Raw genomic sequence first — 13736 nt, 5'->3', positions numbered from 1 at the left:
ACCTGCAGCATGCACTAAAAAAGTTCATCGTGTGCTTATATTTCTACATTTGGAGAAAAATCTGATTACATTGAACTGTGGTCCTGATGTTTCAACCATAATAGACTGCATCTTTTGCTGCTTACTTTATACTGGGCAACATAGCATACTGAGTGCTTGGGAAGAAATTTTGCAAAATCTGAAGCCCAACCCAGGACTGGTCTGAGAAAGTGGATTGGGCTATACCCAAGGTGGATGGCCTGCCTTTCCTAAATCTAGGGTTTGCTTGCCAACAGTGGATATCCTTGTCTTGCTGTTGTGAAGAAAACTCTTTTCTTCTCTTTTCTTTGAAATCTTTTTCAAAAGATATATATGGGTCCTTGTGGTTGAAAGACTTACTGCTGTAGATGCATCGACCAGAGCTGAAGAACTGAATAGAAGTGGGGCTGTCAGTGCATATATAATACTTTACACATCAGTGTAAACAAAAAAGCAGGTTCTAGCCCTGAGGAACTGAACCCCTTGTCTTTTGAAAAAGAGTTTCCACAGTAACACTTCCAGGAGAAGATTTGGTATGAAAAAGTATCACAAGGCTTCCACCTCCTTAGGACCCTGTCCTAATAATATAGTTTTACTGGAAAGCTTGGTAACTGCACAACAAAGCAATGAAATAACCACTTTGTGTGCTAGCTGAGGACTGTGTTGTGTCACATCTCGTGGAGGAGTTCCATTGGGGCAGCTTACGCACAACCTCGTCTGTCCTCCAGCACTGCTCGGAGCTTTCCATGATGCTGAACTCTTCTCACCTGACTTTCATGATAAACCTGACCTGATCTGACCCATAGGTGAACCCTGTGTTGGTACGCATACTCTCCTCAGGCTACAGAGCACAGTGTCAACATAATGCACAGCCTGAAACTCAGATGGCATCAGTCTGCTTTGGAAGGATCAAGAGTTCTCGGATCAGCATTTTACCATTTGGATAAAAGGAGAGTATGACCTTATATTTATTTATATTTGCCACTTTTTCATTAGATTATCCAACGTCAACTGGAGCAGGTAGAAGAGAAGCAAAGACAGCTGGAGGAGAGAGGAGTTGCTGTTGAGAAGGCTCTTCGGGGGGAAGCAGGTATCTTTCAGTATTCAATAGTGGTTTTTTTAAAATCTTTGCTGCTTAAATTTCCATGCAAATGTTTGTTAACAATTTGTGTACTATCTCTGAAAACTGGTCCCCTCCTAAGCTGCAAGTGGTTTTATTAATCAGTTTTTCAATATAAGAATTAAAATTCACCATTTCCTTTCTCTAACATACCTTGGGCACCTTTGCCTGTGAGGTGGTGTTACATGTGCTCTGGAAATTCATCTTGCTACTTCAGTGAAGGAGCAAAGTTTTGTAGAGTTATTGGTTGCATCTTTTAGAAAGTTGCAATGCAGATTATCGGTTACCCAGATGTTAATATTCATTTAGGAAATAAAACTCTCATAGCAAGGAAGCCCTCATGTTGCCCAGAAGCTGTGGGGGGAAAGTGAGAGAAATAGTGTGTGTTTTTAATTGACTGTGCCATGAATTAGCCTTAGAGCCCTCACAAGGGATCATCACAGAACAGCCCAGCAAGTATCACTTGCGCTCTGAAAAATCTTGTACAAACTCAGTCCTCTCACCAAGGCATATGGAACAAAAAATCATATGTGTGATAAGATTTTCATTGCTTTCTGCTATTAGTGGAACGGGCTTGCAGCCTTGATGGCTAGGTTTAAAGGAATGGTATTGGAATTAACATAGATGGAGGGGAAAACCCGCACTAAACTACAGGACTGCTGCTGAAATGTGACATCCTTATGGCTAATATTTTACCACCATCACAATGTTTAATGAAACTGGTTGTAAAGTGTCACAGGGTGAATTTTCCCAGCTGTCTTCTTCATTGGCTTCCATTGGCAGAGGCAATGAAACTGGCAGCACGATGTCATTACCTCCCATAGTGACTTTCACTCGACTTTGTGAGGGATGGAGGGAGGATTAGACATGAGGATGCTGTTTTGGCAGTAATCTCATCTCTACCACAATGTCCAGCTCATCCATGGGAATGAATAGTTAGATGATGATTGACATATCACAGCAACCTCTCTCTTCTTTGTGGGCAAATAAAGGGAAATATATCGTGTGACTCTCTTGTAGGTCCAAGTTATTAATATGATCCATGCACCAGTGATACAACAGGCTACATAATTATTAGATGAAGAAAATAAAGTATTTTGTTATGGACTGCCTTCAGATTTGGGAGGGAAATATAACTAAAGTGACTTCCCCTGAATCAGCTTAGAAAAACTTTTTCTCTGCTTTGCTTGAAGCTTAGTTTGACACATTGAAATTTCCTACAGGAATGTAGTAGGATTATCAGTCACCCATCAAAACATTGTTATTGTCATCACTAAATCATTGCTCAAAGAACAGATATTTTTAGCTACCTAAAGTTAAAATGCTTTTATTTCATTCAAGTTATATCTTAGCCTATTCTGACATTTTCTGGTAGATAATAGTTTATTCAAGATAGACTTGATAATGTCAAAGGATGAATTAGGATGAATTAAGTTTAAACCACCTCCTTGTTTTCTTTGGCCTATCTTAAAAGGACAGGAGAAAGCTATAGTTGCTGTCATCCTTGAAATGCTCATTACAGAGTGACCCAAGGGAAGAAACTATGTGGGAAATTGCTCCATTTAGGGCAGCCTTCTTCAACCTGATGTTCTCCAGGTTTGCTGGACTGCAAATTATGGGAGTTACAGCCCAACTCATCTGGAGAGTTGCCAGGTTGAGGGAGGATCATCAAACCCATTAATAACCCATCATTGTTGGAAGCTGGGCACTGTATCTTGCCCAAATACCACTAACATTGAAGTCAGTTACTACCATGTTCAAGGTGATAGAGGCTTTTTAATAGCGAAATAAAATGAGACAAAGGTGTATCTGGAAAATAGAGTAAAATGAGCAGAAATCCTTGATTGTTGCCTAACGCAAAATCCTTCATCTGGAGTTGCTTGCCTTTTAAAAAAAAATATTAAGAAAAGGACCTGTCATCTATTTCCTTCTCACAAAAGCAACATTAATGCAGATACTGATCAACACACATGCTGTCTGAAAGTGTGTCTTACTAAAAGAACAAAAGAATTGTGCAAGACTACACAGTGCTGCACTGTGCAATTTAATGTCCCTTTTTCTATTTAAACCTACTTTCCTGTATTTTTAAAAAGTTGTGTGACCTCTTTCCAGCACTAGAGCTCACATTGCCCCTAAATGTTAAAGTTGTTATAATTAGCAAACCAAATCTTTTTAATTAGTAAAGCAGAACTCCCACTCTGCCTTAGTAAGATAAGGAAAATCTATATCTGGAAGCATTCCATCCGTCTCTTGCCATACAGCAGTGGTCAGATTTGGTGGCTCAACAATAGACGTTGTATCTCTGTGTGTTCACTGGATTTCCCTCCAGTTTCCAAGCCAACAATTACTAATTTTGTATCCACTCACTGACGTTTTCTCAGCGCATCCCTGTTGTCACCAAAAACAGAGGAGATAGGCAAACCAGTAAGGCATTATCTTTCACACATCGCGTGTGGTGATGGTCTGTTTAAAGGCAGAAAAAATATTCTGTTTATATCTAGAATATAATGGTGGAGATGGCTTAATGGAAAGAGGAATGAATAAAACAAAAGATTGGTTTGTCCTATGGCAGGCTTTCTCAGCCTAGTGACCTCCAGATGTATTGGACTCCAAATTTCATCATTCCCAGACAGCCTTGGCCGAGGCCAGTCTTCCCAGCTGGGTGTCCTTCATATGAGTTGAACTACAATTCCCAGCATTACTGAGAGGTCAGGTGTTAGTATTACCAATGAATTTCCTTTTGAACTCAGGATGTGCAGTCACGCAGCATTGCTGAGAATGGTTCCAGTCTCCTGTAGGAAATAGGAACCTGGAACAGCCTGTCATCCCATGAGATGAGATACAAGATTTTGCAGTTTTCAAGTACCTTCAGGGTATTCTTTTACCTCTAGTGCTATTGTTATTTACTCCCATCCTTTTGCCATATATGCACCAATCTGTCTTTCTCATGTAATAGGAGAATGGGCAACGTATGGTTCTTGGCATGTTTTGGCCAGCAACTCCCAGCAGTCCTAGCCAGCATCACCAATGTTGAGGGATGATGGGGGATGTAAACCAAAACACCTGGCAGACTGATGGATGCTCCACCTTTGTAATAGTCGCAGTATGAGGCAAATGGATTTGGACTGCACCCCATTCTCTTTAACAGCTAGTAATCAGTGCTGTTGGAGACAAGACACTGACCTGGTATTACATAACAGCTCTTTCCAAATTGGTCATTATTCTTCATTAAATAATGGCCATGCGTTAAAATGGCGTCCTTGTGAATTAAGATGTTAGGACCATTTCACCCAAGAAAAGATTGTATATAGGTATAAGATACATAGTGCATTGCATGTATGCCATAACACAGAGCAAATGCACATGTCTATCCTAGTATATTTGTAGAGAAATAGACATCATGTGTTTATCGTGTTGTGACATGCATACAATGTACATGCATTTTTCCTATGCACTGTGTAGGAAATGTTCATCAGCCTGTGGCAGAATTGTGTGCTCCTGCTTTCTATGTATCTCAGAGTTGTTCAACAGACAAACTCAGTTGGTTTTATTATTTTGTGGTGTGTTGGAGGGCATACCTTGAGCACCCTGAGGTGTATGAGGTAGCTAGTCCTAGTGGTACTCTCTTTGCAATGAAAGGAACACCAATATTATACTCAATAATCAATCATTTGCTTCCCTTTAACATTACCAACAACAGCTTGACAACCGAAGTAGACCAACTCACCTGGCATAAGAGAAGGCTGGCCCTGTCTTGGTCCCAAGTGAAAATTTGGTGCATTAGACCACCTCTGAAGTCCACTTTCTTGAGACAATTTTGGTACTCATTCCCTGGGAGTTGAAGCTAAAATATCCCTTTATTTTATTTCTTAATCCCCTCTTTATTACCATAAGAGTGGGTACTCTGCATAAAACTTAGCATTTAATTAGAAAGAGCCATACTGGAAGTATAAAGGAAACATTTTATCACGCACAGTTCTGAAGATATGGGTCTTCCATACATATTTATCTCCTCTAGAGTAAGTAAGTGGCCCCTAAAGTTTGCTACATACTCAGCATGGATTTCCTTTTCCCTATATTATTGCTGCTTTGATAAAGTTCTTTATAAACTGACAAACTAATTTTTCTATGTTTTTGGACCTAAAATTACCTTAGCATGGTTACCATGCTAAGCATGTGCATAGACACTAGATACCCCATTTGTGTATCCAGTGTCCAAGTCGCCCTCCTTTTGCATCAGAATATGGAGTTTTTGTAGAATAAAATGGCTATGCAGGGGGACAGGACAACCCTTATGTTCTGCAGGAAAGACATGGCAACTCCTTAATCACTCTTCATTTTGAGGGTTTTGACGTCCTTCACTTTATTCTTGTCCCAGTGCAACATGTCTGGCCTGTGTAGACATTGGTGCATTAAGCTGGTTCCACCAATACATCCATAGAGGACTGATTCTGATACAATATATGCCACTTACAGAAAATGGTTGCATGAATGCAGATGTGTGGGGAAGGTTAGCAGAAAAGGGGAGGGGGTTATCTGCGTAAATTTTCACAAGTCAGTTCTTAGTTCCAAAGATTGCTATTTGTGGCTTTGAATCCGAAGGGGTAAAAATACTTACTCAAGGCTGCAGGAGCAAAGATGCTCATGCTCTCCTGGCTGCATAGACCACACGGACACTGCAGTTGAGCACTTGGAGAAAGAAGTGAGAATGCCATTCCCTGAAGGAATGCACCATGTCCTGCCCAATTTGTTCCACTGCTCCCATCTTTTCCTTCAGTTTCCTTTCTATGGTCCTTTGCATAACATCCCTGAAACAAAAACAGTGCAGTGTCGCATACTGTTATAAACCAACATAGAGGACAAATCCTTATACAAAACCCAGCCTGTTCCCCTTCTGTGCCTGGAAGTCTACACCTGCCTCTCTTGCCTGCCTATTTAACCAGGGAATATTATTCCCTCTCCCTGTCTTTACAGCGTCCATTTTGTATACCTATATGTGTATATATTTATTACAAAGTTGCATGATTTCTTGTCTCTGTCTCTCTCTCTCCCTCTCTCTCTCCCTCTCCCTGTCTGCTTCTCTTGTGTTTCTCTTATCTACTGCTTTGAATTCTGGGCATGGGGTGGGGAGGGCTAGCTGGGGTGGGGACTTGAACCAATAACTGTCTCTCTTCACCGATTCCTTGTTATAGACTATTGGGGAGAGTCTTATTACAGTGACCTCATCGACTTGCACCTGGGTGGTACGTATGGCAGAACCTCTTTGCTGGCACTAACCCTGCTGACACCTGCTCCTGTTGCCACCCTCTCCCTCCACCTACTTCTTTCCATCCCTGGCTCACGGCAATGAGATGAAACCACTTTTGCACCTAATTGATTGGCTAGGGCACAACCCCTTTTCCAGCTCAAAGGAGAAGGCTGCATTAGATCAAGCAATCCTTAACAAGCAGGGTTTTGTCTCACTGTGTTTTTAAGACCTAATAAAACCAACATTCTTTTTGATGGTTTAAGGGAGCAGGAAAAGGTCACATTGCAGGAACAAAAGAGTGTGGGAGGTCTCCAAAGTGCAGAGACACGGTGTATTGCCTTATACGTTTCAAGTGTTAAAACACTTCCTTGGAGGTGATTCTGTCCAAGTTGCTTTCAAAAAGAAAGTGAATCCATCTTTTATACTGTTTCGAAATAAGGAAGAATTTTAATGTTCAAAATGTGTTAGGAAATAAATTATCCTCTTTGTGGCCTATTTCCTTTTTTTGGGGGGTGGGTTAACCATGGGCCTTATCCAAGTGTACAGGGAGGAATTTCTTCCCCATCTTTTCTCTACATTCCTCAGCCCGGTGGCACTTGAAAAACCATTTGTTCCAACATGGGAGAAATTCAGAAGCTGCATTGCCCTGAATCCTCTCCAATGGTAATGTTTAAGAATGTTGGTCCATGAAAATGAGTCATGAGAAATTTGTCTTTAAGGGGGTGCAAGACAGTTGTTCTTACTGCACCAATGCAACATGACAACCCATCTGGAGTTTTTGTAACGTGCGGTGTAGCATCGCCACACTGAGAATCTTCCCTCTCTTCTCAGGCAGAAGTCAATGAAAAGCAAACTTCCTACGTGGTGATGTGCTTTATATTACTAAGTAGTGCAGGCAAGTGAGGAGGAGATGACATGGAACTGCAGTAGCCAGTGTTAGCTGTAAAAAAACAGGTGCAGCTGAACTGCAATTTAAGATGATGCAGCTGAAGCAAAAATGGGACTTTGCGCTCTATATCCCTTGTTGTTGTTAGTCGCGAAGTTGTGTCCAACCCATTGCGACCCCATGGACAACATTCCTCCAGGTACCCAAAGAAATGCTCTGGAGCATGGCCTCTATGTTAAATGTTATTGTTTAGTCCCTAAACTTGAATAAAGAAGCCCCTATGTTTGCCTAAGGTTTTCTTCCCAAAGTATTCAGTACTTGGAGAGGCTGAATTGGACAGGATAAATCAGGACTAGTGACTTCCTTTCATCTCCCTATAAAAACCCAGTAGATAGTAATAATGTCTCTTGTAAAACTAAGAGCAAGCTCAGGAAATTGGGTGTGCAGTTTTTCCATTTTCTATAATATGAAAAGGGATTCTGGCATGATTATCTTGCACATGGAGGTTAAAACAAGTTACTTTGGTTGTGATCTTATCTGTTAGCTTACCTTCAATGATCCCTGTGCATTACTGAAGTTGATCATAGATTCCAGGGGAAGATCCTAGCAATGCGGGGAACCTGTCTTTTTGACCTTCGGTCTGTCACTCCTGAGCTTCCTATCTAGGAATCCCCATTTTAAATGAAATATATTTAAAGGTCCTACATTACCCCCTCCCTGAGTTCAACTTGGCATTGTGTATATGTATCCATGTCCAATTCTAAATGTTTTTTTTCCTCCAAATCCTCACACTGAAATGAGTAATAATCTCTTCCCATCACCTATATCCATGCATGCATGCATGCTGGTTTATATGGATTCAGGACTAGGCCAGGACATTTTACTGCTTGGGGTCCCTGCCTTCCATGTACAGAAGCCAGGCAGACTGACAGTTGAATCATAACCCAGCATTTTTGATGACTGCTTCCTCCATGACATTGGAAGCAGCTTAGTCTACTGGTGGATGTCGGACAAATTGTGTGGCATGCACATCTGTCTTTCCGCAAAGGAATAAGGCTCAGGACCAAAAGTCAGGGGGTTAACACTGCTGCTCACCCCTGACATCCCAGCTTCCTGTGCCTGAAGTCACCATCATGCACTGCAGGATCCATTAAAGCGGCCTATTATTTGGGGGTTTGTGCAGATGATCACTCTAAGCCAGCCCTGCCAGATTTCTCTTTCGATAGCTCCTACACGGAGATGTGCAGTCAGCATTGAGTGCAGATGTTGTGCATGCACTGTCATGTACTAGAAAAGGAAGAATTTGAGCAAACCCTCAGATGGCATTAGTGGTCTTGCCCTCCCTCTTGTTTAAGGTTTGCCCTGAAGGGACACTTAAGCTGATGCCATTTCTATGGAATGAGGGTATAGCTAAACAGTAATGGTGCACGTACGTTGCATGCAGAAGGCCCCAGGCTTAATTCCTGGCATCTCCAGGTAAGGCTGGAAAAAACATTGCCCCAAACCCTGGAGAGTACCTGCCAGCGAGTGTCAGCAATACGGACTAAATGGACCAGTGCTGTGACTCAGTAGCAGGCAGTTTCCTGTGTTCTGATGCAGTTTTCTTTCTTTTGCCTGATGACATGGTCTTATGACTGAGTCCCCATGCACTGTGAATATAATACAGACCTGCACAAAATGTATCTCGCAGAGCCTGCAAACTGTCTGTTGCAGCCCTCCGAAGTTGTTCTGCAGGCCCAGGCATGTAAAAAGCAAAACTTTAAAATTGATCAGAAATCTTGATGGATTGGACTTTGCATAACAGGTTCCCAGTTGTGCAGGCTTGATGTAGCATATCTTGGGGGAAAAACAGGCAAAAAACAGGAGCAATATATTCTTGCCCTTATTTCTTGAGAGTTGGTGGTAGGAAGATGCAGTGCCAAGTAGTCTCCTTAAGGTGACTTTTCTCTGAGAACTAAGACTACATCACTTCTGTAGAACTCAAGCACAACTTTAGGGTTCTCTGTATCAGGATTTTACAAATCAATAGCATTTTGTGGTCTCTTGTCATTAGGGCCAGGTAAGTGGTAACTGAGGGTGTCCAAGGTTCCCAGGGATTTTTTATCGGGCTCACAACATAGCCCTGAATCTCAGGGGAGCCCCCTTCTCTTATTATATACTTCAGTAGCTTTTCCTCATGCAGATGGGACATGGACAAAGGGCCCCTTAACCCATTATTCCTAGTGTGGGTGATACCACCCTCCTCCAGAGTTTTACTCTTGCACACATCAACTGCTAACTTAGCCCCTATAGAAGGCAAGACACAGACCAATTGGCGGGGGGGGGGGTAGTTGAAGTGCCAAAGCAGTGCCAAGGTCTTCTGCCAAAGCCCCTCCTGCTTTCCATGTTGTCTGGGGGCAAGTAAAGGCAGTGAGTGCCCTTTTGCCACTTCTCCACTCTCCTGATCAGTAGGTGGAGCAAATGCTGGGGGCCCATTGAGGTTTTCACAAATCAAATAATACACTTCTCTTAAAACAAATGGCTGGATAAGGTATGGTTCCTTTCTGAGGACTTGTGCTCTAAGGTCAGTGGAGAGTCTGCAGGTTTTCCTAGCGCTCTTCCCAAACATCACCACTATATCACCTGCCTACAGAAGGAGCTGTAAAAGGGTCAATGCTGAGTGACACCTAACAAGTGCTGCTTCCTGGCTGATGCAGTCCCCACACCTCCCATCCTCCTCCCCTTTCCTTCTGCTCCTCATGTCTCCTTGAAGGCAACAGTCCCATCTCTTTTGCTAATTGTGGCTTTAAAAAGTAGTCCTCAGAGTAATTTAAAGGGACACTGTCACTTTTCATGTAGTAACTCTTCTTCTATTATAAAGAACTCACTTTCACTAAAAAAGATCTAACTTGCTTTTCATAATTGATAGTCCTTTGTTCCCTACTTTTCTTGTTTTGAGATACACAGACATACTGGTCACTATTATTTCCTACTTATACCTTTGGAGGGATTTGTGCATCTACTTATTTTACTAATTTCAACTGTGGTGTGTTTATGGAAGGCACACCTGGAGTGGTATTTTCAGTTTACTCTTCCAGTCCTGGGATAGAGAATATTATATTCAATTTGTATTATTATTATTATTACTATTACTACTACTACTACAACCCTGTCCAAAAACAACAGTATCCCTTTAAATAAAATGCAGTGCTTATGTGCAGAAAATGATATGCTTTATAGTTTTAGTTCTTTGTATTCCTCTGTGACTGATATTTATGTAGCACTTTCTCACAAGGCTGCCAGAATGCTCAAGAATCACTGTAGGGAGATTATGATGTAATTCTAACGAAAGGACTGAGAACTGGACCAGGGAAGTACCTGGTTCAGTTGTCATGTCTGCCATGACCTAAGTAAGTGGCCAGTATTAAGACCCCTCATCTAGAAGATGCAGGTAAGATGAAGGAGTTCTCCAACTGTATGGCTGCTATTCCTGGCACATGTTGTTGCCCTGATGGAAGAAAATGGATGTGACTTGTAGATGTGTCCCTGTGACCACTGCAAAACGTTTTGTTATAGATTCCACAATGCTATAAAGGGTGTCGAGAAACCATTGTGTACAGGACTGGGGTTGCACACACCATATTCTTGCATGGTGTGTGCATTTTCTAACAAAGTATTAGTAAACAGGGTGTGCTCATCTGTTGGGTTCAGGAAATGAAAGTTGTACTGAGGAGCAGGGGAAGTGATATCTAAACATTTCCTTTCTACAGTTGACATATTTCCTTTCTGCCCACCATTGGCCATAAGTGACCAGCACTGTCAGTAAGTACAGCTGCCTGGAATTAAGATTCCTTACAATGTTTTTTGGTTTGTACACTGATATCCAATCTGATTAGGTTACTTGGAAGCAAAATTCCAGCAACTGCATTCAGCATTTGAAGTAGCGTTGAATGCATTTTATATTTTGGTGTATAATGGTAGAATTATCCTCTAGCCCGGATACTATTGGATGTCTATAAATAATGTCCGAATCATTATTGTAACAGTCTTCCCCAACCTAGTGCCCTTCAGATGCTTTGGACCACAGCTGACGTCTGCTGCAGCCAACATGTGTTCAGTGTTTGAAGTATTTATTTATTTACCACATTTATACCTTGACCTTCACTGAAAGTCTCAGGACAGTAATACAGTAAAAGCACAGCATCAGACATCAGTTAGCAACGATCAGTTAGCAACATCTTTAAAACAACATCAGAACTTAAAATATTGGGAAAATAAAAAGGTTTTGGCCTGGTGCTGAAATGAATAAATGCCAGTGCCAAGTACACCTCTCTGGGGAGCATGTTCCAATTACTGGGGCACCACCATCGAGAAGGCCCTTCTCTGGGAAGCCAATCTCCTCCAACGAGGGCTCCCAGCGAAGGACCTCCAAGCCAGATCTTAGGGGGCGGGCAGGTATATATGGAAGGAGATGCTCCTTCAGACTAGAAGTCTAAATGCTGGGAATTGCATTCCAGAATACCTGGTGTTTACCAGATGGGATGGGTTGTTGCAGCAGTAGTACAATGCACTGGAGTAGCCAGAAATGTCCAGGATCCAACAAGTCCAGTATTGGGTTCTTAGCATGTGGTGAGCCAGTTCCAAGGATTCTGAAATGGTGATTGTAATGGAAAGAAAGGATGGCTGTCATCAGATAATGCCAAGTTCATGACCAAGTAATCTAGGATTGGAAAAGGCCGGGGAATGATGAATCATAAAGCACAGTTTGTGAAATGGGAGACAGATCTGAGAAGATGTTTATAAAAGGGATGATTTGGATTAAAGAGCAGAGCACAGGGCCCTAAGTTCAAATAGAAGATAACAGTGCTCGCTGGATTCATCTGAACAAATCATTAAATGTATCTCCCTTGGTACAGTTCCTTGATTTCCCTTTTATGTCTGGTGGTGCAGAATAGGAGGAACCCTTCTCTCAGTTCTAGATGAGTTCTCAACTCTCGGTGCATCTGAGAGCAAGCTTAAGTTTTCTGGTGGTGATGTTATGCATGCTAGTTCTCATTCATGATGATTGCACAAGTATATCAGATTTATAAAGTGATTATAAATGCCCAGCACATGTGTCTGTAATGTGTTTATCAAGTTTAAATTTAATTTAATGCCATAAGAATCAAAAATGATCTGGTCCCAGTACTTGCACAAAGGGGAGAAAACTTTGGAAATAAAACAACATTTTAGATTCCCTTGTCTCTCCTGCCCTGCAGTCAGAAGGTTCTGCTTTGATAGCACCTTGGGCACTTTCCCCTCTACTTATAAGACTGGTACCTAAAAACTCATGCACAAGACCCTCAAGATCCATGAGGAATCTTCACCATTTGGGTAAAACTCCCATTGATCCTTTATTGCTTTTCTTCCATTCTTTTCAACAGGAATGGTTGAATTACCATAAAAGTATACAATTTTATTTCCAGGCAACTATGTATAGAATTGGATTTTATTGTTTGTTTTCCCAGCAGCTTTTGTTTCCCATTTTGGAAATACAAATGGACTAAAACTCTTTTGCTGAACTAATTCTTAGTACTAAAAATTTGCAAGTATTTGAACTGCATAAAATTTATATTGTTGATGCATGTTGTAAGCAATGCAAAAGGGATGGGTATGTTGGTATTTGATACCTTATTGTATGATCCTTGATGGAGACACCTTGGAGAAAACTCAAAGCAAGCTGCAGCTTGACTTTGGGCAGCCCAGCAAAAAGTTTGAACCTGGCCTAAGTCAATATTTAAATAGAGTATGTACTAAATAGATTTCTGCTGGTTTGTATGTTGCCATTTATCTAGTCAGTCACTAGATCAGAGTAATAATTTACCCCAGGACACTTGATAGTAGCTTTTACTAATTGGTGGAGAATTGATTCTGGGTATACTTTCAGGCTACTAAAGTGCTACAGATTCTAGTTATGTGTAAGTCTGCAGGTTAGTAATGTTAATGGCCTCAGAAGCCTTTATGGACTCAGATTGCTCTGAACTCAGTGCTTCAGGAAAATGATCTCACCAGTTATTTAATTGAATCCTCTATATACATACCTGGTTATTCAAACTTTGTATTATTGAATATTGTGGATACTCCTCAAGGTTTTTCTGTGAGTTTTCTTGCGATGTTCCATGAGGTTTGTTGAGATGGTGTATTAAAGGTTGTTTCTGTTGCCTACACTATTATAGCAAAAAATCATTGTTGTTGCTGGATAGAGGATTACCTCCATTAATAGCTAGATACTTGTCACTATGATGAACTATATCCTTGACCCACCAGTGTTTTAGCTTGCCTTATCTCTTGAGTCCAGTGGCTGCTTATGCCAGAGTCAAAGTGAAACTCTGAAAAGTGCTGCATGGGCACAGTTGACTTAATTGCACCATTGACACAGAGCTCTGTTGGTCAGCTTTTGGTAAACTCTGCATGGATGGATGGATGGACAAATGCTTTGTGTTAAT

General features: G+C 41.4%; 1 protein-coding gene across 25 annotated transcripts in view; it reads left to right on the top strand.

The window, feature by feature from the left end:
- MICAL3 (microtubule associated monooxygenase, calponin and LIM domain containing 3) overlaps nucleotides 1-13736 on the top strand; it is a 190581-nt gene that overhangs the window by 162587 nt on the left and 14258 nt on the right. For 23 of the 25 annotated variants that reach the window (XM_044454993.1, XM_044455003.1, XM_044454998.1 and 20 more), the window contains 2 exons: nucleotides 1015-1108; nucleotides 6331-6381. In XM_044454993.1, coding sequence (XP_044310928.1) covers nucleotides 1015-1108; nucleotides 6331-6381 — 145 coding nt within the window. The remainder of the gene's footprint in view (nucleotides 1-1014; nucleotides 1109-6330; nucleotides 6382-13736) is intronic. The other 2 variants (XM_044454996.1, XM_044455005.1) reach the window with 1 other exon arrangement.

The sequence above is a fragment of the Varanus komodoensis genome, unplaced genomic scaffold (assembly GCF_004798865.1).
Source record: "Varanus komodoensis strain SLA01 unplaced genomic scaffold, ASM479886v1 scaffold8, whole genome shotgun sequence".
NCBI lineage: Eukaryota > Metazoa > Chordata > Lepidosauria > Squamata > Varanidae > Varanus > Varanus komodoensis.
This window is presented reverse-complemented; position numbering and strand designations above follow the sequence as displayed.